The sequence below is a fragment of the Miniopterus schreibersii genome (genome assembly GCF_964146895.1).
Source record: "Miniopterus schreibersii genome assembly, chromosome: X".
NCBI lineage: Eukaryota > Metazoa > Chordata > Mammalia > Chiroptera > Miniopteridae > Miniopterus > Miniopterus schreibersii.
The window spans coordinates 102,136,859-102,161,367 of record NC_138104.1 but is presented as its reverse complement, the minus strand read 5'-3'; the positions used below and the strand labels follow the sequence as shown (position 1 = coordinate 102,161,367).

Sequence of the window (24,509 nt, the reverse complement as noted above, 5' to 3'; positions counted from 1 at the left end):
GGGAAAAAGCTCTTTCTAGCTTTAAGCAGGGCCACTGCACAATGTAGCTCAAGGGATCTCCATTCATTAAGGACAAAGAAAGCCTTGAGCTACCCGTGTTTACCTTTTTTCTGACGTGGGGACAAAAACGTTGCTTAGAGATTATTGTAATAGGTTCACAGCATCAGCTGAACCATTGGATTAAAATGGGCTGGGCGTTAGTTACACTCCTTCAACTTCGGGTTTCCATGAGTGTATTAGCTGCTCTAACAAATTATCACTAGCTTTGTGGCCTCAGACAACACATTTATTTTCTTGTAGTTTGGAGGTCAGAAGTCAAAAATGGGTCTGCAGGGCTATGTTCCTTCTTGGGGTTCTAGGGGAGAATCCATTTCCTTGCCATTTCCACCTTCTAGGGGCTGCCCCAGTTCTTGGCTCCTTTACTCTCCAGCCAGCCTCCAAATTTTCCCTTATAAGCTACCTTGTGATAACATTGGGCCTACTCAGATAATCCAAGGTAATCACCCATCTCAAAACCCTTAACTTAATCAGATCAGAAAAAGTTCCTTTTGCTCTGTGAGGAAGCATATTTTCAGATTCTGGGGATTAGAACATGGGCATCTTTGGGGACTTACCACAATGAACAAATTCATTCCTTCTTGGTTTAGGCTGGTCTGATACTGGGGCAATTTAAAGCTTTTTTTTTTTTTTTTGAAAAATGAAAGAATTACAGAGAGAACATGAAATTGTACATATAACTTTAAATGGCTCCAATATTTTCTAGCCCTTTAATCTCTTTGTATCTTTTTTAAACATCTTTTTCACTTCCGTTATGCTACCAACTGGGAATGTTCTTTCACGTGCCCTTGTTCTCACTCAAGTTCACCTTTATCATATATGTTACTTTCTATAGCCTGTGATATGCTACAGAGCATTTTTGCAATATTTTTTCCTCCTGTTATCCATTTTTCTTCTGGCCTCTCCACTATCACCCTTCTCACTTTTTAGAATACTTATCTTTTCCTTTCTTAACTTTGAACTCTTTTCCCTTGTTCACTGTATCTCTAAATAGTTTTTTCTATGTGTCTTTGGAGTTGAGAAATAGGTTCAAAGCTTTTTAAAAAATTGTGTGCTTCTGATTTTAGAAAATTTTTTGTCATAATTCTTGTGGCTGGTACCAAGTATACATGTATTCCCATTTGACAATAAATGAATAAGTAAATCTCTCTCTACCAGAGTTCTTAGTCTCTGCTGTTCTATGTAAATAACATAGCCCTATATTTACTTTTCTGAAAAGCTTATACAATCATATTTTGAGTCTTTAAGTACTCACCTATATTTAAATTTCATCTCTTTTTAATTGGAATATAATTTTACCGGCCACTTTGACTTTTTGCTCATAAGAATATGTAGGGGGGGAAAAGTTTTCCTGGACTCTCTTAGTATCCCTGGCTGGGTCTGAAAATTAAATTGGCAAGGTAGAGTAGCAGGAGAAAAGCATTCAAATTTATTTAATATAAGGTTTGCATGACAAGAGAGCTCTCATATGAAATAAAGACCCCCCCAAAATAGTGTTTTATGCTAGGTTTGATGAACAGTGGGCCATCGTCAGGAAATACGATAGGTTAAGGAGTGTAAGGAAAGTGCAGTAAACTGGGAGAGACTTGGCCAGGCCTGTTTGTTTGGATTCTTCTAGGTATCCCTTTGTAGGGATGCTCCTTCCCTCCTGATGAGGAGAGGGCACCTCTCAAGTGAGGGTTTCATGGCCTGTTCCTGGGTGACCCTGCCTCTGCTGTTTTCTCAAACTCCTTCAGCTTGAAACTTTTTCAAAACCAAAAGGTGCCACATTTTGGGGTAGTGTGTACTTAACCCCACCAAATACATTCCGCAAGTTTCTCATTTACTCAATGGCTTTTAACTATATTACCTATGAAAATTTAATGCAACAAATAAAAATTCTTTTCTCGTTGTAGTGACATATCAAAAATAACTATTATATATTTTTCATGCTTATTTATTGCTTAACCATCTTTAAGATAAACATATAAATAACTATAATAGACAATAAAATATAAAATAACTATTAAAATGTAATCTTATTTATCTATAAGATTCTATAACCCCTTTCCAATTCTTGTTCTGGTACATTCAGGGTTTTTTTCCCCTTTTTGCTGAATTTATGTAGATGTTTCTATGTGTCTACTTGATCCGCAATGCAGTGTAATGTTATAGTGAAGTATGTGTAACCATATCCCAGCTTTGTTCACTTGTTGGGGATCTTTTCTGTCTTTGTTCAGCTTTGGTCATTTATACTACAGCTATAACTAGTCTTGAGTACATTTTTAAGTAATTCCTTGGGGTAGATTCCTGAAGATAGCAGACCAGACCAAGCAATATGGTTATAACTAATGATCTCCAGTATAATTTTAGTACTGTCGGAGTAATACCCCAGAGAGTAAATAAGATTTTGATGGAAGAAAGCTAACAGGAAGAAGCAAGGAGATGAGGTTATTCTATGTCATATGAACAAGGTTAGAAGTGTTTGTTCTCTTTTTTAATGAGACTGGGATCTGAAGGATTTGGGGTAAAGGAAATGAGATGTACCACCTTGTGATAGATGTTCTGGTCTTTGTTATTACTTTCTCTTTCTTATGTGTTCCTTTCCTCCAGTGTTTCAAGTCAACCCCCAAAGTGTTGTATCAAAAAGACATTGTCTTCTTGCTCTTCTGTCCCCTCTGTTGGCTCCTTTTCTGACTTCATCCCCTGATTCTGAGTGTACCCCAATGTTGGCCTCTTCCTCACTTACATCAGACTGCCTGTTATGTCACACATGGCCCCATAATTCTATAGATCTGAGATTAACTAATGACCCTTCCCTTAGCCTTATTATCATTACTGAAATGTCTTCTCCCCACTGTTCTGCCACTCCCTTTTTGCAAAAACTTACCCTTTAGGACCTGGATGATTGAAATTCATGCCTCAGTGGTTTCCTTGCTTTCTGGTGGTTTCAGCCTTCACTATTCCCTTGCAACTTGAGCCTGTCTTCACTAGTCACTTAAATATTTTTGAGTCTTGATTTACATACATAAATCATGGATGAATGGCCCATTGCCTCTGACATATCATACATATATAGTAGCTTCCTTACTTCTCTAGTCTTTACTGCTTTTTTTTTTTTTTTTTTTTAAGTAGTTTTTAAAAATTGACTTGAGAGAAAGAGAGAGAGACAGACAGAGAGATGACATCAATCGGTTCCACGGGATTCAAACCTGTAACTGGGGCATGTGCCCTGACCAGGAATTGAATCGGCCACCTCTTGGTATAGGACAACATTCCAACCAACTGAGCCACACTGGCCAAGGCTAGTCTTTATTTCTTATAACTCATCCCCCATCAGTGTTCCTATTGGGCCCAACAAATTTGATCATGTCAGTCTCCAATTTATTAACTTTAGTGACTTTACTCTGGCCTAGAGGATAAAGTTGAAACTCTTAGAATATGTCAGGCCCTTCATGATCTGTTTACATTTTCCACCTCATCTTCTGCCCTCAACCCCTCAGCCACCAGTATCACTATCTCAAGCGCATCACCCACTCACTTTTTCCCAAAAATGCTAAGCCCTTTCAACCTTGTCTTTGTATAGGATGATCTCTTTTTAGCTAGACTTTCAAAAATCCAGATTATTTTCCCAGATCTATTTTAAATAATCTCTTCTTAAAGCTTTCCCAGATACTTGACTTACCCCAAGCTCCTGAGATGTTAAATCTTGAGCAAGTGAAGCAATAATTTGGGAATAAAGGCAGCAAGTGGTGTGTGGCCGAGACCATGCTATTATGGTGCCTTCTGATCAGTCCCCAGGCAACCTTTCTTAATTGGGGCACCTCATTTGAACAATAGATACCAAAAATGATTTGAGTGACAATTTTCTCAATTCTGCCAAAGATTGCACATAAATAGTACCATTTTAGATACTCAGGAGAGGAGTTAGGTCATTATATGTAATGCATGCTATAGGGTGGTGGAGCTTAATTTTCTCATGGAACTCAGGTTAGGAAGACCGCTAGAGGCTATTTCTGGATCTGCCGTCTTTCTAAGCCTGACCCTCCAAGCTCCCACTGATGCTGTGAGCATCTGGTATTATCATAAATTCCCTCTGTGCCTAAAATAACTGGATTCAGACTGGGTTGCTAACAAATAATACTGTTCTCTGATATAACATCAGAACTATATATTTGTTGAATAACCTGATTGGTTGGATAACCTTTAAAATTCCTCCATTTTCTTTTTTCCTCATACCAAATCAGTCACCACACATGTTAATTTTTATTTACAGTGTTGCTCAGAGTCTATTATTTTCTTTTTTTTCTTTTTAAATATGTTTTTATTGATTTCAATGAGAGGAAGGGAGAAGGAGAGAGAGAGAAACATCAGTGATGAGAGAGTCATCCATCAACTGCCTCCTGCATGCTCCCTACTGGGGATCGAGCCTACAACCCGGGAATCAAACTGTGACCTCCTGATTCATAGGTCAACACTCAACCACTGAGCCATGCTGGCTGGGTTATCATTTTCTTAAATTTCTACTACCAGCATCCTTGTCTAGGTTTGTGTCATCTCCGCCCACATTCCTGCAGTCGTCTCCTCATCTTGCCATTTACCTCTTTTATTCTGTCCCTTTCAAAGATACTGAGCCCAGATCAATTTCCCCACCAAATAAAAGGACTTATCATTTCACTTCCAACACTTAGACAAACTGGCTTTCAGATTAACTTAAAACTCCCAAGCTTTGGCCCCATACTCTCAGCCCAGCATGCCTCTTTCACTCTACCCTGACAGAGCAATTACTTTCCTTTGAATACTGTTGCTTAGGCTGCAACCTAAATTATCGATGCTAAAAAAAATTTATTTAACCTGATTTTATAAAATGTTCTTCCCAATGTCTAAATTCCAAACATTTTGTTTCCTGAGCTTATTAAGCTGTATTCATTGCTTCTTTTTCTGCCAGATAGGCTATTTTTCCTATTTCCCACACTTCATTTCATCTGGATAATTCTTTCTTTTTTAATGTTTGAATACTTTTACTCTTAATAAAACATGCATACAATAACAAAGGGCAAATTGAAGAATGTTCGCATGATTACTGTCTTCTAAATCCCCTTAGTAACACATCAAAATCTATCTCCTTCCAAAAGCCTAGTTGATTCTCTTTGACCTAAATACTTACTTTTTCCTATTTTCACTCTTACACTCCATTATTGTCTTGTCTACTTACTAGTAAGTGGAATTATCCACTGGAACTCTCTTCATCAAGAACCATTAATTAACCTGTTAAGTATGCACTTAAGTGGCCAGCAAAGAAGACAGATTTTTATAAAAGTGTTTAGAAGTATTCTTAGCCCAATTTCTTTTCTTTTTTTATACAAAATTGGTAAATGCTTTTTCTAAAATAAAGTAAATTTGAAAGTCTACCAGCAGGTCACTGCTGGCTATTAACAAATCTAGTAATAAGCAAAAACCATTTCCAAGTCACCATTGGGGCATTGGCACTGTCAATGGAAGCAGAAAGGCCTTCTTTGTGTGTCTGGGGGAGTCAATGAGAATATCTTCTGCCATTGAGGAGTTGAGGCAGCGGCAGGCTTGTCTTGTATGTCCAGGGCTGTGTCATATTTGGAGCAGCAGCATGTTCTAAATCCTAAGTTATCCAGTGGTAAAGATGGTCTGAGCTGGTCATTTTGTTGCAAGAGTTATTAATCTGCTCAAACTAGCTCATCGAATGAGGGGAGTTGTAGTACATTGACACTATGCGATGGCTATCACACAGCAATCAAGAAGCGACCAAGCTTCCTGAGAACGGGAGAAGGAAAGACACTGCAGCTGAAAAGCTCTCTGTTGGTTCTTCAACTCTGTTAGCAACCACAGGACCTCTCCCATTGCTGCTTCCAGGAACGTTGACCACTACAAAGGTTTAAAAGGGCCAGACCCGGATATATGACCGTACAGCTTCATCACCCACCATTGACTGACCTCATTGTTTGTAACTCTGAGTTCAAATTCTCTAGTAAAGATTTGGCTAATCTTTGGTTTGATGATAGTGGTTGACCTTAGGCCAAGTCATCCTCCTTGGTCCATAGCACTGTGTCTGGGATCAGGGCGACATATTATAAAAATAAACATTTGCCCCGTACTTTCAAGGGGGCTTTGAGTGAAGTCACACATAGGCCCCAAAACTTTCACTATAAAAAGTTCAGTGTGATATATGTATTTGAGATTCATCATTGAGTAATATAAAAGAAGAATTTGTTTAACACCCTACGGCTATTTCTCTGCCTTCTTCAAATTTTAGTTGCTAGTTCACTATGATATACAACATGAATTCTCAGTTTCATCTTAAAATTAACATGTTACTGATGATGGATGTCATCAATATGAAATGAGGAAAATTTATGTTATGTGGTTAAAAATCAACCTTATTACAGTCTGGGTGCAATTTGGGCCTGCAAATTTAAAAGAGCATATGGAGGAGTTGGAGGGGGGGTCTATGAAAAACTAAGGAAATGATAAAAGGCAAAGAAAATAAAATGTGAGTTTCAAATTAAGGAAGATGATAGGCTTATTTAGCCCAGAGAAGAGAAGACAGAGTAATGATGTGAGAATTTCCCTAAACATGTGAAGTTGAAACAGGAATATATTGAGCTCATCTCTGTTGCCTTGATATAATATGCAACAGAATATAGATTTTAATGACAGCATAAACTCGGCCTTTCAGGCTGCACTCCTATGTGTTGAGAAATTCATGGACTCTATTTATATATATGATATATAAATGTATCTGTAGGAGCAGAAGTGGTATCATAGTCACAGGAGTATAAATTAGAGGACTTGGTTGAGATTGCCTCAAGCTCTTTGAGGCTGAGGTCAGTTCTATGATATTTAGTAGAAATAAAAGACAGAAGTAAAGAAATTTTCTAATCATGTTTTTCTTATTGAATTATTCCTCGTGCGACCAAATGAACTGTCTCTCTAAGGGGCATTCAAAGGAGCAGCAATAGTCAGCAACCATTGAGTTTTCTTTCAAATAGTGGGAATTATGAACTAAAAGTGAACACTGTATTTTTTTTCAGTAATAAAGTGGGACCCTGAATAACTCTGTGAGATAAGAGATGGAGTGAACAGAAATGGGGAAAGGATGGAGGGAATTTCAGTTAGAGAAATTAACTGACTTTCTTGCAAGTAGTGTGCCAGTATGAGTCATTTTTCTCCACCCCTCTCCTTGTAGATTTCTCACCAAATTGTCACAACATGTCTGTCTCTGGTTATTGAGTCATGGAGTTGGATGTCTGTTAGTATGCATGGAAAATGCTAAGCATAGCCTCAAGATGGGATTGGAAAAGAGCTGAGGTCACCTGTGGAAGATATCCTATACTCAGATTATCAATCCAACAGTAGACTAAGTAGACCAAGTAAGAATTTTGATTGGGTAGAAGAAAAGCCAAGATTGGGCTTCTAGAGAGATTTACTATGTGATCTTGGGTGAAGTAAATCAACTTCTTATGCCTTAATTTTCTTGTCAGATGAGGACAGTGTATATATCTCACCTACGTCAGGATTTAAAAATGTCTGATCACTCAAAAGAAAACACAGGCCACTGAACAGTGAGAACCATTGAGAACTGAGCATGCAGTAGGCACTGTGACACGGTCTACCTCATCCACTTGAAGGTCTGGGATCCTGGTTGTTCCCCAAAACTCATTCAGGTGGGCCACGAGGTCAAAATTACTTTTATAACAATAAGGCTTTATTTGCTTTTTACAGTCTCTTTGTCACATGAATATGTGGTGGAGTTTTCTGGAGGCGATATCTCAACAGATTGAACGTAGAAACAGATATCAGAATCCAGCTGTCTCCTTTAAGCCAAATCTTAACGTGATTTACAAAAATATGTAGCAGGGTCACTCATTAATTTTTTCTTTGGGAAATACATATAGTTATTTTTTATTTAAAATGTTACTTATGTTAGCATGTAATGGGTTTATTGTTTTATTTTAAAAGATTTAATATTTAAACATTTTTCAGTTTTAAATTCTAACATAGTAGTATCAGTAGATATTTCTCTCAGAAACAAAAGATTTTGGGGTTTTTCCATCATCACTGAGAGTATAATGAGGGACCTGAAACAAAATTGTGGGCAAACCACTGGCCCACCACTTCACGTTGGCAGGGACTTTGCATAAAGTGATCCATGCACATTCTAACTTTCCCTCCTCCTGCCATGATCTTATGGTGGCTGGTGGGACTCTCGGAAGGATCTCTCAAAGAGTGCAGGTATTTGGGATCCCTCTCAAACCGACAGGAGATGAAGCGAAACTGTGTGCTTGGTTCCCTAGGCAGCACCATCGTAGCCAAGCCTCAGAACATATCCCATTCCTGGCCTGTGGAGAGTGTCTAAGGTCGGAAGTTGATAGCATTTTAGGCTCAAGGAAGAGCCCTGGGCAAGATCTGTACTTGATGACAGTGCCTGGTCGTGTAACATTAGCAGCCTTCTCTGTAAGTCTGTCAGCTTATGTGTACTCAGAGTGTTCACATATCAGCTTCAGAATAGCTGTTATTGATGCTGATGATGTGTGAGACATTAGTTTAGGCAATTTACATGTATTAAATCTCACAACACACTTAGGGCTTATAGTTATGACCCCAATTTTGTGCATGAGGAAATTGAGGCATGCATGTAAGTACATTTGCCCAAGTTATCACATCTAAATAGTGCAGGAATTCCATTCAAACGTAGGTACTCTGGCTCCAGGTTCTGTGGCATTAAACACTGTGTTTTATTACTCTCTCTATAGACTTGATAACTATAATTTCCCACTTAGCAATGTATTTGAAAGGGTAGGTTAACTCCTGTAACCACCAACCTAAACTTTACAAAAGATTAATATAAATGTTGTTCCTTTGTGCTCTAGTGCAATGTGGGTTGGTGAGGCCTCTGTGTGGTCATTCAGAGACCCAGGGTTTTTCCATCTTGTGGCTCATCCTTTGTAGGCCCTTGGAGTTCTCTTCAGCCAATTGATGGTGAAAGAGAGAGTGGAAAACTTCACATAGGAGGGTTTTATAGGCCAAGCCAGCATCTCCACCAATATTTCATGGCCTAAATCAGTCATATAGCTACACCCAATGGCAAAGGATGCTTGGAAATAAAGTTTAGCTGCCCAGAAGGAAAAGGGGGAGAGTTGAGCAAACAATTACATGAGTACTCTGGAGAGTTTTTGGGTTAAAAAATAATGCATGGATGGACCTGGAGAATATTATCCTAAGTGAAAAAACCCAGGCAGAGAAAGACAAATATCACGTGATCTTACTTATATGTGAAATCTAAAGAACAAAATAAACTGATGAGCAAAATAGATCCAGTGACAAAGAAGCATGGAACAGACTGATGAATCTCAGAGGAAAGGTGGGGTAGGGGAGGGAGATATTAACCAAAGAATATATATGCATAACCCTTGGACACAGAAGATAATGTGGTGAAGGCCTTGGTCTGGGGGTGGGTGTGGGGTAGAAGGGGTCAATGGGGGAAAAGGAGGACATCTGTAATTCTTTCAACAATAAAGATTAAAAAAAATAATGCAAAGGTTATAGGAATATTGCCAGGGTCTGAGCTCACAGGTCAACTCACACTTTAGAAGGTCCACTAATAATACTATATCCCCAATATGAAAGGTTCTCTTTTTTTTTTAAGGGCTTCAGGACATAGTTCCTCAAATATAAGTATTTATGAGCGTTGAGTTAACTATAAAAATTTTATTATGGCCCTAGCCAGTGTGGCTCAGTTGGTCGAGTGTAGTCCCATGAACTAAGAGGTCACCAGTTCAATTCCCAGTCAGGGCACATGAAGACCTTATTTTTCTAGGAAAACTCAGTGCTATGTTCCAGAAACTTTCCTGAGCAAATATACAAATCTATGATTAATATAATATGAATGGTTCCCTATAAAATTGTACAGTGTACCTCCTGCCCAATTGTACAAGGACGGCCTGCCCTTATACTGACTAAGGACCTCCACCCCTTTAGTCCTTAGGGTTCAGCTCAGGTTTCCAGCAATGTAACTTGAATACATCCAGAAAGCCTAACTGAATCATAGCTTTATTTCTTTCAATTTCCCTCTTCCTGGTTCCTACTATTTGTCTGATGCATTTTAGCAACTCTCATGATTGCCTGACCTCAGCAGAAAAGAAAGACCCATATGTTATTCCTCGAGTGAGGAACACCTAGTCCTGGAGTTCCAGCTTCTGATTCTAACAGGGTTTCTTAACACACATGGTTATTTAGTGTATAAAATTGTTCTGTAACAGTGTTTCCAAACCTTGACACTATTAACAAAAGGGTGGATAAATCTTTGTTTTAGGACCTGTCCTGTACATTGTAGAATATTGAGAAGCATTCCTGGTCTTTACCCTCTAGAGTCCAGTAGTAACGCCTCTTCCTAGTTGTTATAATAAAAAAATGTTTCCAGACATTGCTAGATGTCTGCTAAGATGCAAAATTGCCCTCAGTGTTTCCTGGAGTGTAGTTATTATCCCCTAAATTTGTTGGGTTAAAAGACACATCTAACAGGCTGTTGTGTCAGGGCAGCAGAGTCCATTCTTGGATTGTATTTTCCTTCTCTACTCTCCCACCCACCCGTGGAATTCTCAGGAATGGACATGGAGCTACTATTCTTAAACACACTCCTGTTGCTCTTGACAGAGGCCAGAATCGTTCCATCTAGAAAAATGAATGGTATTATGATGTAGTAACCAGTTGACTAAAACTAAGTTCTTATAGAGCTATATACAGAGTGGGACCAAAGTAGGTTTACATTGTTCATATGGAAAATAATACAATAATTACAAATAATGAAACAAGAATAAACTCTGTTTTGCATACTCACAACTATAAACCTACTTTTGTCCCACTCTGCATTAGAATTTAAATCACAATCACAATGTGAAATTTAAATTCAGAATACAGTTCAGAATTATAAATACTTTGAAAATCCTTTCCAAAATTTTATAACGACATCTATTTTATGCATGATGAGTGTGCATTTTAACACCTTGCTGACCAGTCACGAGATAACTCGTGTCTGCGTTTACATTAATTTAAGTAATTTTAAGGTCTGAAAGCAATGTAGAATTTAAAAGAGCGGAAAAGTAGCCCACCACACAGGTGAGTTCCTGCTCGAAATAGCTGGTCAGCAAGTTAATATGCTTGATACAATGTAGGGTGGTGGTGGTGGTGGTGGAGCTCCAAATCAGGGTGCCCCCTGTAGTATAAAAGTGCTAGAACCTGCATCTGCTTGGTTCACACTTATAGCCACAGTATCTTACACAATGCCTTCCATGCAATAAATACTCAATGAAAGTTTATTGAATGGAAGAATGAGTGAATCAATGAATCAGTGGGTGCTCTCTACTACCAAGGCTCACTGCTCAATTAATTTCTGCTTTGCATAATTTTTCAGCCTGCAAATCAGCTGGAATATTTTCCCCGACATTTCACTAGAGAGATAGTGACCAGCAGGTGTAGTGTCAGAGCCTAGATGGGGTCTTAAGTGATGGTGCAAATGACGTATCACTGATCTTGAGACTGTACTTGGGGCCCCAGACCTGAAAAAAGCTATGCAAGCTCTTCCAGTAAGTCCATACTGAGGTTTCAAAGCTCCCCTCCACTTTGTTAACACCCTCTGATATGGCCATAGGTTTTGTTTGTGAGCCAATGTAGGCTGTGTTATCTTTCTGGATGATTCTCTTGGATCCTGGTCATCCTGAGATATCAGGCATCTGGAGTTAGAAGGATAACCCTTAGGTTTTACAACACAGGAAGGAAACCATAGGTGGAAATCTTTCCAGGGTGTTAGCAGAAAGAAAGTACTCTCATTATTGGCTAGAGTCAACTGTACAGGAAACCCAGAGGCTGGTGTCCAACATGACTTTTCTAATTGAGGAATCTTTCCATCCTGACACTCAGACTCTGATGGACAACTGTGAGTTTTTCCTTTCCTGGCTTCCCTTTTCTTTCTTTTTCTACCTCTACTCTCTTTCTGGAGACTTCCTTCCTGACAAGCACATTGGGGTCAGATGGATGGAGGCTGTCTTTCCCTGCTCTGTTCTGGAATGGATGCAGTACATCCCTCCAGACAGGGTGACGTCCTCTGCAGGAACAGATTTACATCTCTTAGGCTCTTCAGAGTGGAACAATCATAAGACAAACTTTTTATTTGCTAACATTGACAGCCTCTCAGAACAAGAGTTCTAATATTAATAAGCTTAAGCAAACAAACACAAAAGTTCTCCCAGAGTGAGAAGAGCAAGGATTGAATAGGGTGAATGGCCTTGAAGAATCCATAGTGGCCTCTTTCCATTCCCCGTGCTCCTGTCCCCTCAGCTCTCCCCTCTCACCTAGTGTTTTACTTTGGCCTACTCAGCTGATCACTCCCAAGTCCAAGGGCATTCCCAAGACCAAGGATGCATGGGAGAATTTACATCATTCCATATATCAGTCCCCTAACAATTGTGATGACATTTTATCAGATTACACCTGGGTGATGGCAGATAGGCCTCATAATAATACCTTGCACGTGTAACATGTCTGTAATTAGAATGTACCATAATTAGGGGTCTGACAATTTAGCCACAGCTTGTTACTAGCCAGTGACACAGCAGGACACAGGAAGAACCATAGAGAAGTACATTTGTCTTCTGATAGATGGCGAGGATCCAGAGAAAAGCCAGAATGAATGACACAATAATAATAATAGTAACAACAATAACATCAAAAAGCTATAGAGTGGAGAAGATCACATTTCCTGATCAGAGACAAAGCTAGTGCTTTAAGAAGATAGGGTTTATGGATCTCCCTCCACCTTGCTGTTCTGTAGGATAATGTTTGAGAGGTTGATTTGCATCTCACAAAGCTGGGCACACAGCTAATGATAGGTCTGAAATTTTGGTGGTGAATCCAGGAAGGGTGGGAGACGTCCACATCACATGCAAACTGTACCAATGGCTCAAAAACAAGCCCTCTGAGTGAATATGTTAGCGTATATAGCCAGATATGAATAAAGGAAGGGACTCAGACATTATTAAGCATAATAAACTAGGGAGCTGAAGAGGACAAAAAGGCTGCTTCATTAGGAAGCTACAGCTTCAGACCCCCCATGGTATTGTCACACCGCCCTCCCTCAGGACCTAATCCCCGAAGCGGGCAAGAAGGATCATGACGGGTCTATCCACCCAGACCATGGAGGAAGGAACAAATAATGAAAGGGCAGTTCCCCTGCTGGGCACATGCCCAGCAGAAGCCAAGATGGCACAGAGGGAAGTGCTTGTACTAAGGCGCGTGCAGCAGGAACTAAGGTGGTAGCCGTGAGGGGCAGAGCCCAGCCTGAGAAAAGGGTGGGGTTGGCTAAGGGACGCAGAACCGGGGATCCAGGGAATGGGTTGGTTCGGGGGATGAGCCAGCGGAAGCCGGGAAGGGCTGGGAATTGACTGGTTAGTTCGAAAAAGTGCCTAGTCCTTCCCAAGGCCGAAATAATAGAATCCCAGTTTAACCGAGCACCCGTCGCCTGGGAAGATGTGCTGCCCCCCCGCGTGCCCTCTCCGCACAGCTGCCCAGCACACTGCAGGGGCTCCCGGGCAGCCAGCTGGGGAGGCTGCACCCGACTGCTGCTAGCCACCGTTCACATTTCATGGCCTCCTTTGGAAACGGGAAGCAGGTCCGGGCGCAGTGTTAGATTGGAGGTGGGCCCCCAAGTGGCCTTGAAAAGGGACTCATTTTGGCCCTGGCTGGGTAGCTCAAATGGTTAGAGCATTGTCCAAGGTTGTGGGTTTGATCACTGGTCAGGGCATATTCAAGAATTAACCAATGAATGCATAAATAAGTGGAAAAACAAATCAATGTTTCTCTCTCTCTCTCTCTCTCCCTCCCTCCCTCTCCCCCCCTCTCCCTTTCCCTTTTCTCCCTAAAAATGAGTAAAATATTTTTAAAAAAGAAAAGGAAGTCATTTCCACATGAAAAGAGAGATCATGCCTGTTGAGTAAAGTGTCTGCTACAGCCCTGGATGACAGGAATCAAGCGTTGTTCATATTGATTTCCTCTCTACTGTGCCTAGTATATATTAGATGGAAAGAATTAATAAATAAAATAATTAATGAAATCACTTTGAACAGCAGCACTTCTGCCTGATGGATAAAGTGCTCCCGTCCTAATGAGTATTATGGAGGGTGAACTTTAAGGAAGATGTATGTACAAAAATAGCTGAGTTAAGAATGGTCATTTCAGAGTTTTGAACTCTCATTCATGTATTAATTTGTTTTGTCTCATCAGGGGCTAAGATGCAAGAGTGAGTATAGATCTGAGAGGTTTAAAATGATTCTGAAATATGAAAATATGTCTAGGATGAATGTGACCCTTTATGGTTTTATTTTTATACAATGTTGCATAAGAATTAAAAATACTTTTACAGGGTATGTCACAGTAAGAATTCATATTTTGAAAATTATACACCAGCAGGATTTTTTAAATGACTTCTTCCCCCTTTTCTTTCCTTACTTTATCAGACAAGAGGAGATTCAGCGGGAAAACAGTAATTAGACTCCTTCTTACATTGACAGGCTTTTGGTATATGCCCGAGCAAAATGGGTGAGAAAGAGGAGGGATAAAGATCTAAACCAAGTAGGTGGCTTAGTACAGCCTAGTGGAAAGTACCTGTGTGGATGTGGTTCTTAACCTCGACTATAGTTCAGCTTATAGGAGGATGAGCTAATAACTTTCTATTTTATGGATATAATTGATTGGTAACAGTTTCTGAACTTGAATTTGCTCCCATACAAGGATCTAGCCTTCTTTAAAATTTTTTTTTAGTTTTTAAATTGAGATAAAATTGACATATAACATTGTATTAGTTTTAGGTGTATAACAATGATTTGATATATTTTGTAAAACGATTATGACAGTAAGTTTAGTTAATATGCATCACCACACTTAGTTACAAATTTTGTGTATGTGTATGATAAGAACTTTTAAGATCTATTCCCTTAGCAACTTTCAAATATGGAATACAGTATTGGTAGTTATACTCATGCTGTACATTACAGCCCCAGGGTTTATTTATCTCATAACTGGAAGTTGGTATCTTTCACCGCCTTCACCTATTTTACCCCCTGACTCTGAAAATCACTAATCTGTTCTCTGTATCTGAGTTTGTTTTATATATTTTTTATTTTATTTTATTTTATTTATTTTATTTTATTTTTTATTTTTTAAAAATATGTCTTTATTGATCTCAGAGAGAGGAAAGGAGAGGGAGAGAGAGAGAGAAACATCAGTGATGAGAGTCATTGATTGGCTGCAGCCCGCAACCCGGGTGTGTGCCCTGACCGGGAACCGAACCCCGATCGCCCGGATCCTAGGCCGAGCTCAGCCGCTGAGCGACGCCGGGCCGGGCTGTATATTTCTTAGATTGCACATATAAATGATAATCACACAGCTCTTGCTTCCCTGTGTGACTTACTTCACTTGGCACAATGCCCTCAAGGTCCTTCCACGTTGCCTCCGTCTGCAGGGTTTCCTCCCCCTGGCGGCTGAGGGATATCCCATCGTGTATACACAGAATCTTCTTCACCCATCCACAGGCAGACACTGTGGTTCTTTCCGTGCCTTGGCTATTGCAAACCATGCTGCAATGAACATGGTGGCGCGGGTATTTTATCTGGATTACCGGGTTACCAAAGTCGATGGGATCTTCCTTTAGGAGATTCACTTGGATGCCTGCATTGCACGGGGGCAGGGGAATGGGAACACTGAAACTTCATTTTAACCCACGAAGCTTGCAGATGAGGAAAGTTCAGTGGTATCTCAAGGGTTACTTATACTTACAGGTTTGGGGGTGGGACTGAGAAACCCTAGTGCCTTCTCTGTTGTTCTTTCTAATGCCCCCTATAGCATCTTTAACTTTTGAGTCTCCTTTAAGATAATCAAATATGAGAGAGAAAAATTGAGTTATATTGGTAGAGCCTGAGAGATTTTTATTCCACAAATCATTATTTAAAATTCCCCTTCTGATGCTAGACTCATCTCCAGAAATCAATGCATTCCATGATATAATAATCCTCATACTCTGCAGAAATTATTGTCATTAATTGGTGCATTTTTGGTCTCACCTTTTTGTCATTGCTAAAATGGAATAGTAATAACTTTCCTGTCTAATTTACATGGCTATTTCAAGGACTAATGGAATAAAAGCATTTAGAAAAATGAAAACTTACAAATGAGTAGCATGATTCACCTCCTTATTTAATACTAATAAAAATATTACCTTTAAAACCAGCTTGTCTTGCCTTCTAACCTCTAGTCCCACTCCCACCCCTGTAAAATACTAAGACATGCATAGAAAGTAAAAATTAAAAAATTAAATAAAGGAAGGAAAGGAAGAAGGAAGGAAGGAAAGAAAAATAAGTCTTCCTTTACTACTTCTATTAGTCTTCTTTACCTAAATTCTCAAAAATCCCATTGTCCCACCCTGGCCAGTGTAGCCCAATTGGTTGGAGCATTGTCACATATACCAAAAGGTAATGGGTTCAAATTCCCCCCAATCAGGGTGTATGCCTAGCTTGTGGTTTTGATCCCGGGTTGGGGTGCATGCAGGAGGCAACCAATCAATGTTTCTCTTACATCGATGTCTCTCTCTACCTCCCCCCTTCTTCCTTCCTCTCTCTAAGTTCAATAAAACATATCCTCGGGTGAGAATTAAAAATAAGGGAAATCCTGGATGGAGTGAGTACATTCAAGATACACAATAGAGAAGCTTTGGGGGGAAATTTTGCTATGAAGACAAGCAGATAAACGAGACTTAGTTGAAGGGAAATGGGGGTTGGCATTAAGAAATTTTTAAAAAATACACATGGAATGATCCAGTCATTCAGGAAAAAATGATGGTGTAGGAAAAAGAGAAGGTAAGTGCTGGAGTGAGGGCCTTGAGCAGGTAAAAGAGGTGAGGACCACACATCAGGAGGGTCAGCCTCCAGAGCATGAGAGTTATTTGAGGGGAACAGGAGGGAAGGTAGAGTATATGAGCACAGAGCCAGCAAAGACCCTCTGGATTTACTATGTTTAATACCTGGTGAAGATAATCAGGGTATTTTTATTTTATTTATTATTGTTATTATATTTTTTGAACCCTCACCTGAGGATATGCTTTTCATTGATTCTAGAGAGAAAGGAAGGGAGAGGGAGGGAAAGAGAAAGAGAGAGAGACAGACATCAATGTGAGAGAAATACATTGGTCAGTTGCTTCCCAGATGCACCCCAACTGGGGACTGAACCCATAACCTGGTTATGTGCCCTGACCAGGAATTGAACCCTCAAACCTTTGGTGCATAGGACAATGCTCCAACCAACTGAGCTTTACTGGCCAGGGCTTAAAATAGCATTAATCAATGAAATGTCCTTGCTTCCTCTTTCCTCTGCTCTCACAAATCCTGTTCAAAACATATCCTGCCCTTCGTTCACTTCCCCCAAGAATGGTCATTCAAAATATAAATCCAATTTTGCCACCCCCATGTTTTTAAGACTGTGACCAGATGGTCAAGATGCTACAGTCCATCTGATAAATTCATGGGGCTCCGTCTACTGTAATTTGCAGTAAAAAACCGACCAACCAACCAACCAAACAAAACCCCTAAGCTGCCATCCTGTGTGGAACATCTGACCCAAGAGAAGATTCCTCACACCAGCTTGAGATAAAGCCTTACTAGTAATGAAGAAATTCCTTCCTCTTTCCCCTGAGAAGCCCACAGAGCATAAAGGATACTATTGCTTAGGGCTTTGGTGACTACCCAGGCAATAAGGAGATTGATTTTTAGGCAAAACATCCTCCTCTGATCAATCAATGTAAATGTTTTCAGCTTCAAAGTAGTGATCTTAGAGGCTGCAACCTTTCCTAACAGTACTGCCAAAGCTCAAGACAGGTGTGGAAATCCTTCAGGAGTTAATATCCACGTGCCTCAATTTACGTGCACGTGGCGGCATTCTCGATTAGCTACAGGTGTATTGCATTTACATTTTATAGGTGGGGAAACTGAGTCTCAGATAAGTTAAATGACTTGCTCTGGAGCTGATGACTTTGAGTCTCTTATTCATGAATATATCCAATGGTGTTTGCAAGTGTGTTTGGCTTTCACAAATGACAAAATGTCACTTGGATTAAAGTAAAGCAAATTAACTAGATTCTCAAGACTGGGTAATACAGTTTCCAATGAATAAATCTCTATGAGATCTAGAAGGGGCCTTAGAAATTATCCAGGCTGAAGATGAACCCTCAGAAAATCATGCATCTACTCAAATGCCACTCATTGGATTTTGTTTGTTTTAGGCAGCTCTATTTCATACCAGACAAAGAAACCTATTCCAGTCTCTGTTGCACACACCTGGCACAAACAGGGACCGAGCGGAGAAACCAGCTACTCAAATCCTTGCCTTTCTGCCAAGAGGGCTTAAAGGTATAAACTAGATGTGTTTGCATGTTTTAAGGGAAGAGATTCTTTCATTTTTACGTTAATAAAAGACAAAGGAGGATGGGGAGAATGTCTTCGCTTTAGAATAAGATATCAATCCATTAGAAAACATACTAGATAATATATCAGAGGAGTATGAAGAAGACCTGGAGAAGCCAGTTGTTTTCCCTGTTGGCTCTTAGGCTGTGGAGAGTCAGCATCTGTACCATTTATAACTGTAGTGCACAAATTGGCACAAATTGAAGCCCAACAGCAAACTGTTCCAGGTAGACCAGATGTCTTGAAGGGAAGCTGTCTCTCTACAAATAAACATAATGTTTATTTCCTGTCACTTTCACTATTGAATAACTATTTAGTATCTGGAATAATTCTTAATAATCAAGTTACCTTTTTAAAAAGGGCATCCCAACTGTTCTATTCTCAGAAGAAAGCACTTTTTCAAAACACTTTCTTCAAAGACATTGCTTTTCCCTTTTTTCCCATCAAGAACTGGTCTTCTGCTGCCAGATGTTGACAAAGAGATGAAGGGGAAAGGTAGAAATGGTAAAGGTGAATAATAACTGGAGACTATGAGAGGGTCTTCATTGCCGTCATTAGTCCAAAGGAGGAGTGGTGGGGAGATGGACAAAAATCAGCAATGAGGTCAGAGAGGGCGCAGTACCCGCTGGGGATGCTTGGCCAGTGTTTGGCTGTGAATCTAATGAGCATAACCTCCATTCATTCAACAAATATTTATTAAGTTACTTCCACATTTACAGAACTATTCTAGATAGCCAGTTGGGATCCACCAGTGAAAAACAAAAGAAAACCAAAAGCATCCCTGCCCTTGTGGTGCTTTTATTCCAGCAAAAGAATCAGACAAGAAACAAGAAACCATAGACATAAAAATAAATTGTGTAATGCATTAGTTGGTGATAAGTGCTATGAATCAAGGAAAAAACACACACCAAAAAACAGTTAATGGGACCTTAGAGTCCAGAGTGTGGGGGCCTTGAAATTTTAAACAGATCTTTCAGAGATGGCTTTTTGGAAGTGATATTTATGCAAAGACTTTAGGTAAAGGAGCTTGCCATGTCTGAGGGAAGAGCATTCCAGGATGAGGGAACAACCATTGCAAAGAGCCAAGCTGGGAAGACAGTTGCAGAGTTTAGCAAGGAGTCCAGTGTTGCTGGGGCCTAGAAAGCCCGGTGGTGGGAGGGATGTGGCGAATAATAAATGGGGTCAGGGAAATCAAGGGGCAGGCATCTAGGGCTTTGTTCGCGATTGTAGGAGTGCAACTTTGGCTTCAGCAAGAATGGAGAGCTTCTACAGAGTTTGGATAGGACAAGCAACTTAATCTGACCCATTTAAAAAATGCATCTCTTTATCTTGTACATTGAGAATAGATTGTGGCATAAAAATAAAATAATTTTCTTTTTTAATCATGTTGCCTTACTTATATGACAGGGTTGCTATGAGACTCAAATGCAAAGTGCTTTTAAAATTATGAAGCACAGTGCAGACCCAAACTATAATTATTTTTCACAAACAATAGGGGGTTCAAAAGCCAAGTTCTCTCTCTCCTTTTGTGATCATGAGTAGTAACCCTGTACATGAAATTAAAGGATTCTGTCTATAAGAAGTGAAAGGAAAATGGATTCTATTTATTTTTTACATAATGCAATTTTTGCCTGAGTTTCAAATAATTTAGATTTTTCGAATTGCTACTGATTTTATTTTTAGTTTTTGAAAGAAATGCCTTAAAAAAAAGTGGAAGTGGTAGGCTGGAGTACTGAAGACTTTAAATACAGCAACAGACAAGGATAGGATCACTAGTCTGGGAACTTTAAACCTATTTCCTTTTTCCTAATCCCCTCTGAGAGCTAGAAGCGCACTGGCCAGATCCTCCAACATTTCGGGGGTGGCATCTTTTCTTTGCGGTGGCCCTGCCATCAGGTGGACGCTTCTGGGTGGGAGAACACATACTTTGTGTAGCCATCTGACCTTCAGAGAGCCTGGGGAGAGATTTTAAAGGATTTTGGAGAAGAGGCCTTGAGACTCTAAGAGAAAGAGCAAGAAAAAGGGCTCGGAGAAGCCCGAGCCCCGGGGAGACAGAACTGAGTTAATGAAGAGGGGTGATTATCCTAGATAATTATGTAAAAGAGAAGGCTAGGAGTTCTAAATGGCTGCAACTTGGAGTTTACTCTGCCTAAGGTGAGTATTTATGTTTCTGTGTTTTTGTTTTTCGAGCAAGGTTTTGTTGTTTTCCTTCTTCACGCTGATCAATTTGAGAAAGCCGCTAGCGCTGCCTGCCGGGTCCCCATTTCATCCCTTCTCCTTTACATTCTGAGCCCCGTTCAAATTAGCCTCCGCGCCAGTGGCTCTCAGGGTCCTGGTCTCTGTGCCCCTCTGGTAGGAAGCAGCTGTGTGTCCCCCACCCCCAAATGCCTCCGGTTCTTATTTCCCCGACGCTCCCCCGGTGCTGCGGTCCAAAGGCGCACGTTCCCAGCAGCCCAGCTGTCACGTCTCGCTCCAGCGGTTCGGGGTGTGCGGTGGGTGGGGGTGGGGGGACGACGGCGACACTGGGAACTCTTCGCTCTCCAATTCGAGCCCACTGCGCTGGGCATCTCCCTCCACTTCCCCTTGACAGTCGGTCCGGCCTCGGTCATCTCTGCCCCTTCCCGTCGCTAGTTTTGTTTATGACACAAGACAAGGCTTTGGGCAACCTGCGGTTGTTTGGCTCTGCTTTGGTTTGGGGAGGGTGGGGGTAGCGTTCACGTCCCGGGTGTGCCCGGCACCGTTAGATCCCACCTTTCAGATCTGGAAGCACACACAGCGGGTGACAGGAGAGCAACAACCCTCCACCCCTTCCGCGGGTGGGGGTGGGGAGAGGAGCAGGGCCGGTGCCCGAGGAAGGAGGCAGGGAGGCAGCTGCAGTGCCGGGAGGGGTGCGCGTGTGCGCCAGGCTGGCCGGCAGGCTGCCGGCTCGGTCCGCGCTCCGGGCGCGGGGCAGCGGGCACGGCGTCCCCGGCGCGGGCCTCCCCAGACGCCCGGCGGCTCCCCGGCCGGGGCTCCGCGCGGAGCGCACCGCCCGGCCCGCTCTCCCCGCCCCTCGCAGCCCGCCCGCCTCCCTCTCAATTGAGTTTTCCCGCACGGGCGCCCATCCGCGGTCCTGCTCGGGATGCACACGCAGCTCGCGGCCGGAGGGGGGTAGCAGTCGCCGCGTCCAGGTGCGGGCTCCCCGGGGCCGCCGCCCGCCGCCGCCGCCGCCGCCGCCGCTCCAGCCCAGGGGCGCGCTGAGGTCCCGGCCGGCCATGGGGCTGCGGAGGCTGCCTTTGCTGGCGTGAGACGGGGCGTCGGAGCCGCCTGCATGGATGTCTTCAGCTTTGTAAAGATTGCAAAGCTCTCGAGGTAGGGGCTGCGCCGGTTCATTTGCACCCAGGGCCGCCTCCGAGGGCAACTTGGTGCTTTATTTTCAGGAGTCTGGGGGAGACGCAAACGCTGGAGAGAGCTGATGGGCTTAAGATGCGACTGAAACCGGGTGGCCAGGGGCTGCTGCGTTCAACTTATTTCTCACTGTCTGGTGGGGCTTGTGTGTCCACGGGTGTAGACCACACAGAAACACACACGCCCTCATGCACACAGCCATATTCACTACAGTTTGTTTCCCACAGGAGAAGACCCGGGGGTGCTCGGGGTTATGTGTATGATTCAGGGCTAAGAGAAGATGGTTGTAATTGCTACTGCCGGGGAAAGCCAGAAGTCCTTAGAGCTTGGGTACGTCCTTCCAAGCAGCAGTGAGCAAAAGTGGCCCCCTCCCCCACCGCTAAATTAGACCTCCACACCCTGTAAAACTCAGCTTGTAGGTGGACCAGTTGTTCCCAGCAGTGACCTAGATGCTGAATTCAAGGGGACAGAAGACAAAGACCTTTAGCCTTTCTTTGGGTAACTATGTAGTCCGAAGCCTTGAAAGATTTAGAAATTGGCTTCCAAGTGGCCATGTTGTTGAAAGGAAAGGAAAATCGGCACTTCAAGCCCATTTCTCAGGCAGTGGTGATAGGGGAACAACATGTCCACTTTTTGGCTACCTAGGTACCACATGGTTAGAGCAATCTTCTGACCTGCTTAGCTTCCAAAGTCTTCATGGAAACCCAAGACGTGGGTCTGTGCTTTTTGTAGTATGGTGTTAACTGGGACGGAGCTAGCCTGAGAAGTCTTAGAAGACCATGCCCCGCTTTCTCTGCCCAGGGGTCTGCAAGGACTGGACCTCTGCCCTGGGGACTCTTTATAACAGTTACCACCACAGCCTTAGGAAGTAGGCAGTAGGGGTTTTCTAGGACACAGTTTAGACTTGCTTGCAGTCAGGTGAGAATAATTCTAGGTTTTCTCCATTCCTTAGTGTCGGGGTGGGACATGTTAATTTCATCAGGCAAGAATGAACAGCCTCATATAGCCCGAGTGGGAAATGTATGTTGACTTCTCTTTGCTAAATTATCCTTGGGCCATTTCAGAAAAATTCAGTTTGAACATGCCATTCAGATGTGCCTCTCCAACATCCACAGGTTTTTATTTGTTCTTCTCGCCTATCTCCACCTTAGTGCTCTACTCACAGAGGTCAGTCTTAATATCACAAGCAGATTTCCCAGGGAAAGGGCCCCAGTATAAGTTAGTCTGGGTGGACGTGAGGTATACAATTGATGGGTAAATGTGTCTGTCTTGGAGCAGTCCATGAAGAGGTGTTGCCCTGCAGATCAGAAGGCCCATGTCAAGGCGAAGGTGATTGTAGCGTGGCAGATTGGTTTCATGCCAATGTCACAGAGGGCCATGGCTTCACACCTCTATTAACTTTGTGCATGTTTCTGCCTATTGTTGATTTAAAAGCAGCTGTCAAATCATGAACCAGGGATGGGAAACAGCTGTGAGCAACAGTTTAGCGGTTGCCTGGTGCCATCTGCGTGATGGACAGAGCTATTGCCGTGGGAGAAGTTCAACCAATAGTCTGTTTTAAAGTAACCAAGTTTGATTTCGGTGGCCTCTACTGATAAAAATGATAAGATTAACAAAACATCTAGAGCCTAGATTTAGTCCTTAAACTCTGGAGCTTGGGAGAGGACAGAGCTGTGTGTCAGTGAAAAGATGTTTTTCATATCACAAATCTGAGTTTTTGCAAAACCCAAGCCAGGCTGTGGGGGATTAGTGTCTTATTTTAAAGAGAGGTTAAAATTTAGTAAATGAGTGTGAATTTCACTTTCTGTCCTTAATGTGATGCTGGTAGAGTGTTTATTCTAAAGCGAGAAGCTGCACATGTTCTGAACTTATGTGCCGATTAAAGAATCTTCCTACCATAAGAATATTCCTTTTCTTGCTAAATGTGAACTCAGCGATGGTCCCCAAGCTGAAATAGAGGGTCATCAGCATGCAGAAACACATGTCTGCAGCTGCTTGCTTCAGCCCTTGAAGGAATAGTCTTGTGTGTGAGATTTAAACACTGTTACAGAAATGAAGTTCTTTTCTCAAAGGTGAAGTATAAAAGTGCTTACCCTGCCGGATTTTCCTGATTTCAGAATGGATAATCTTCCTAAAGGATTTAGCTTTGATCAATGTAGTTACTTGAGTGCTTAAAATTCTCATGGCTTAGAGATGAACACACACAGTTATCCCAGGCCCTAGCCTTCCCTTTGATTCCCAAGAACTTGAGTTTCTAAATGTTAATTCAGAAAGCATTTGCTTGTAGAAAGCATACCTGATATTTGCTGAATGTCCTGCCTTGAGGAAAGACAGTAGTAATGACAGAGAATTCCAAGAAAATATTAATTCACACTGGAATTAATAAGCAGCATATTTTAACTTTTAAAAGGACCTACATTTGAGCATTTACTCCTAGAATCTATGCCCTTTTAATCATGTGAAAATTTAGAATTCAAATTGCCCCTCAAGAACCCAGTACCATCTTACCATCCACATTTTAAAAAATGCTGCCAAGCATTGGAATAGCTGGGA

At 41.7% G+C, this 24,509-nt stretch overlaps 1 protein-coding gene across 3 annotated transcripts in view; it reads left to right on the top strand.

Moving 5' to 3' along the window:
• FRMPD4 (FERM and PDZ domain containing 4) overlaps nucleotides 1–24,509 on the top strand; it is a 618,455-nt gene that overhangs the window by 153,191 nt on the left and 440,755 nt on the right. For 2 of the 3 annotated variants that reach the window (XM_081125792.1, XM_081125793.1), the window contains exon 1: nucleotides 21,790–21,920. The exons of the other annotated variant lie outside the window; for it this stretch is intronic. In XM_081125792.1, the coding sequence (XP_080981918.1) occupies nucleotides 21,880–21,920 (41 nt within the window). In that variant the 5' untranslated portion in view covers nucleotides 21,790–21,879. Of the gene's footprint in view, nucleotides 1–21,789; nucleotides 21,921–24,509 lie in introns of those variants that run through there. 3 annotated transcript variants of the gene reach the window in all.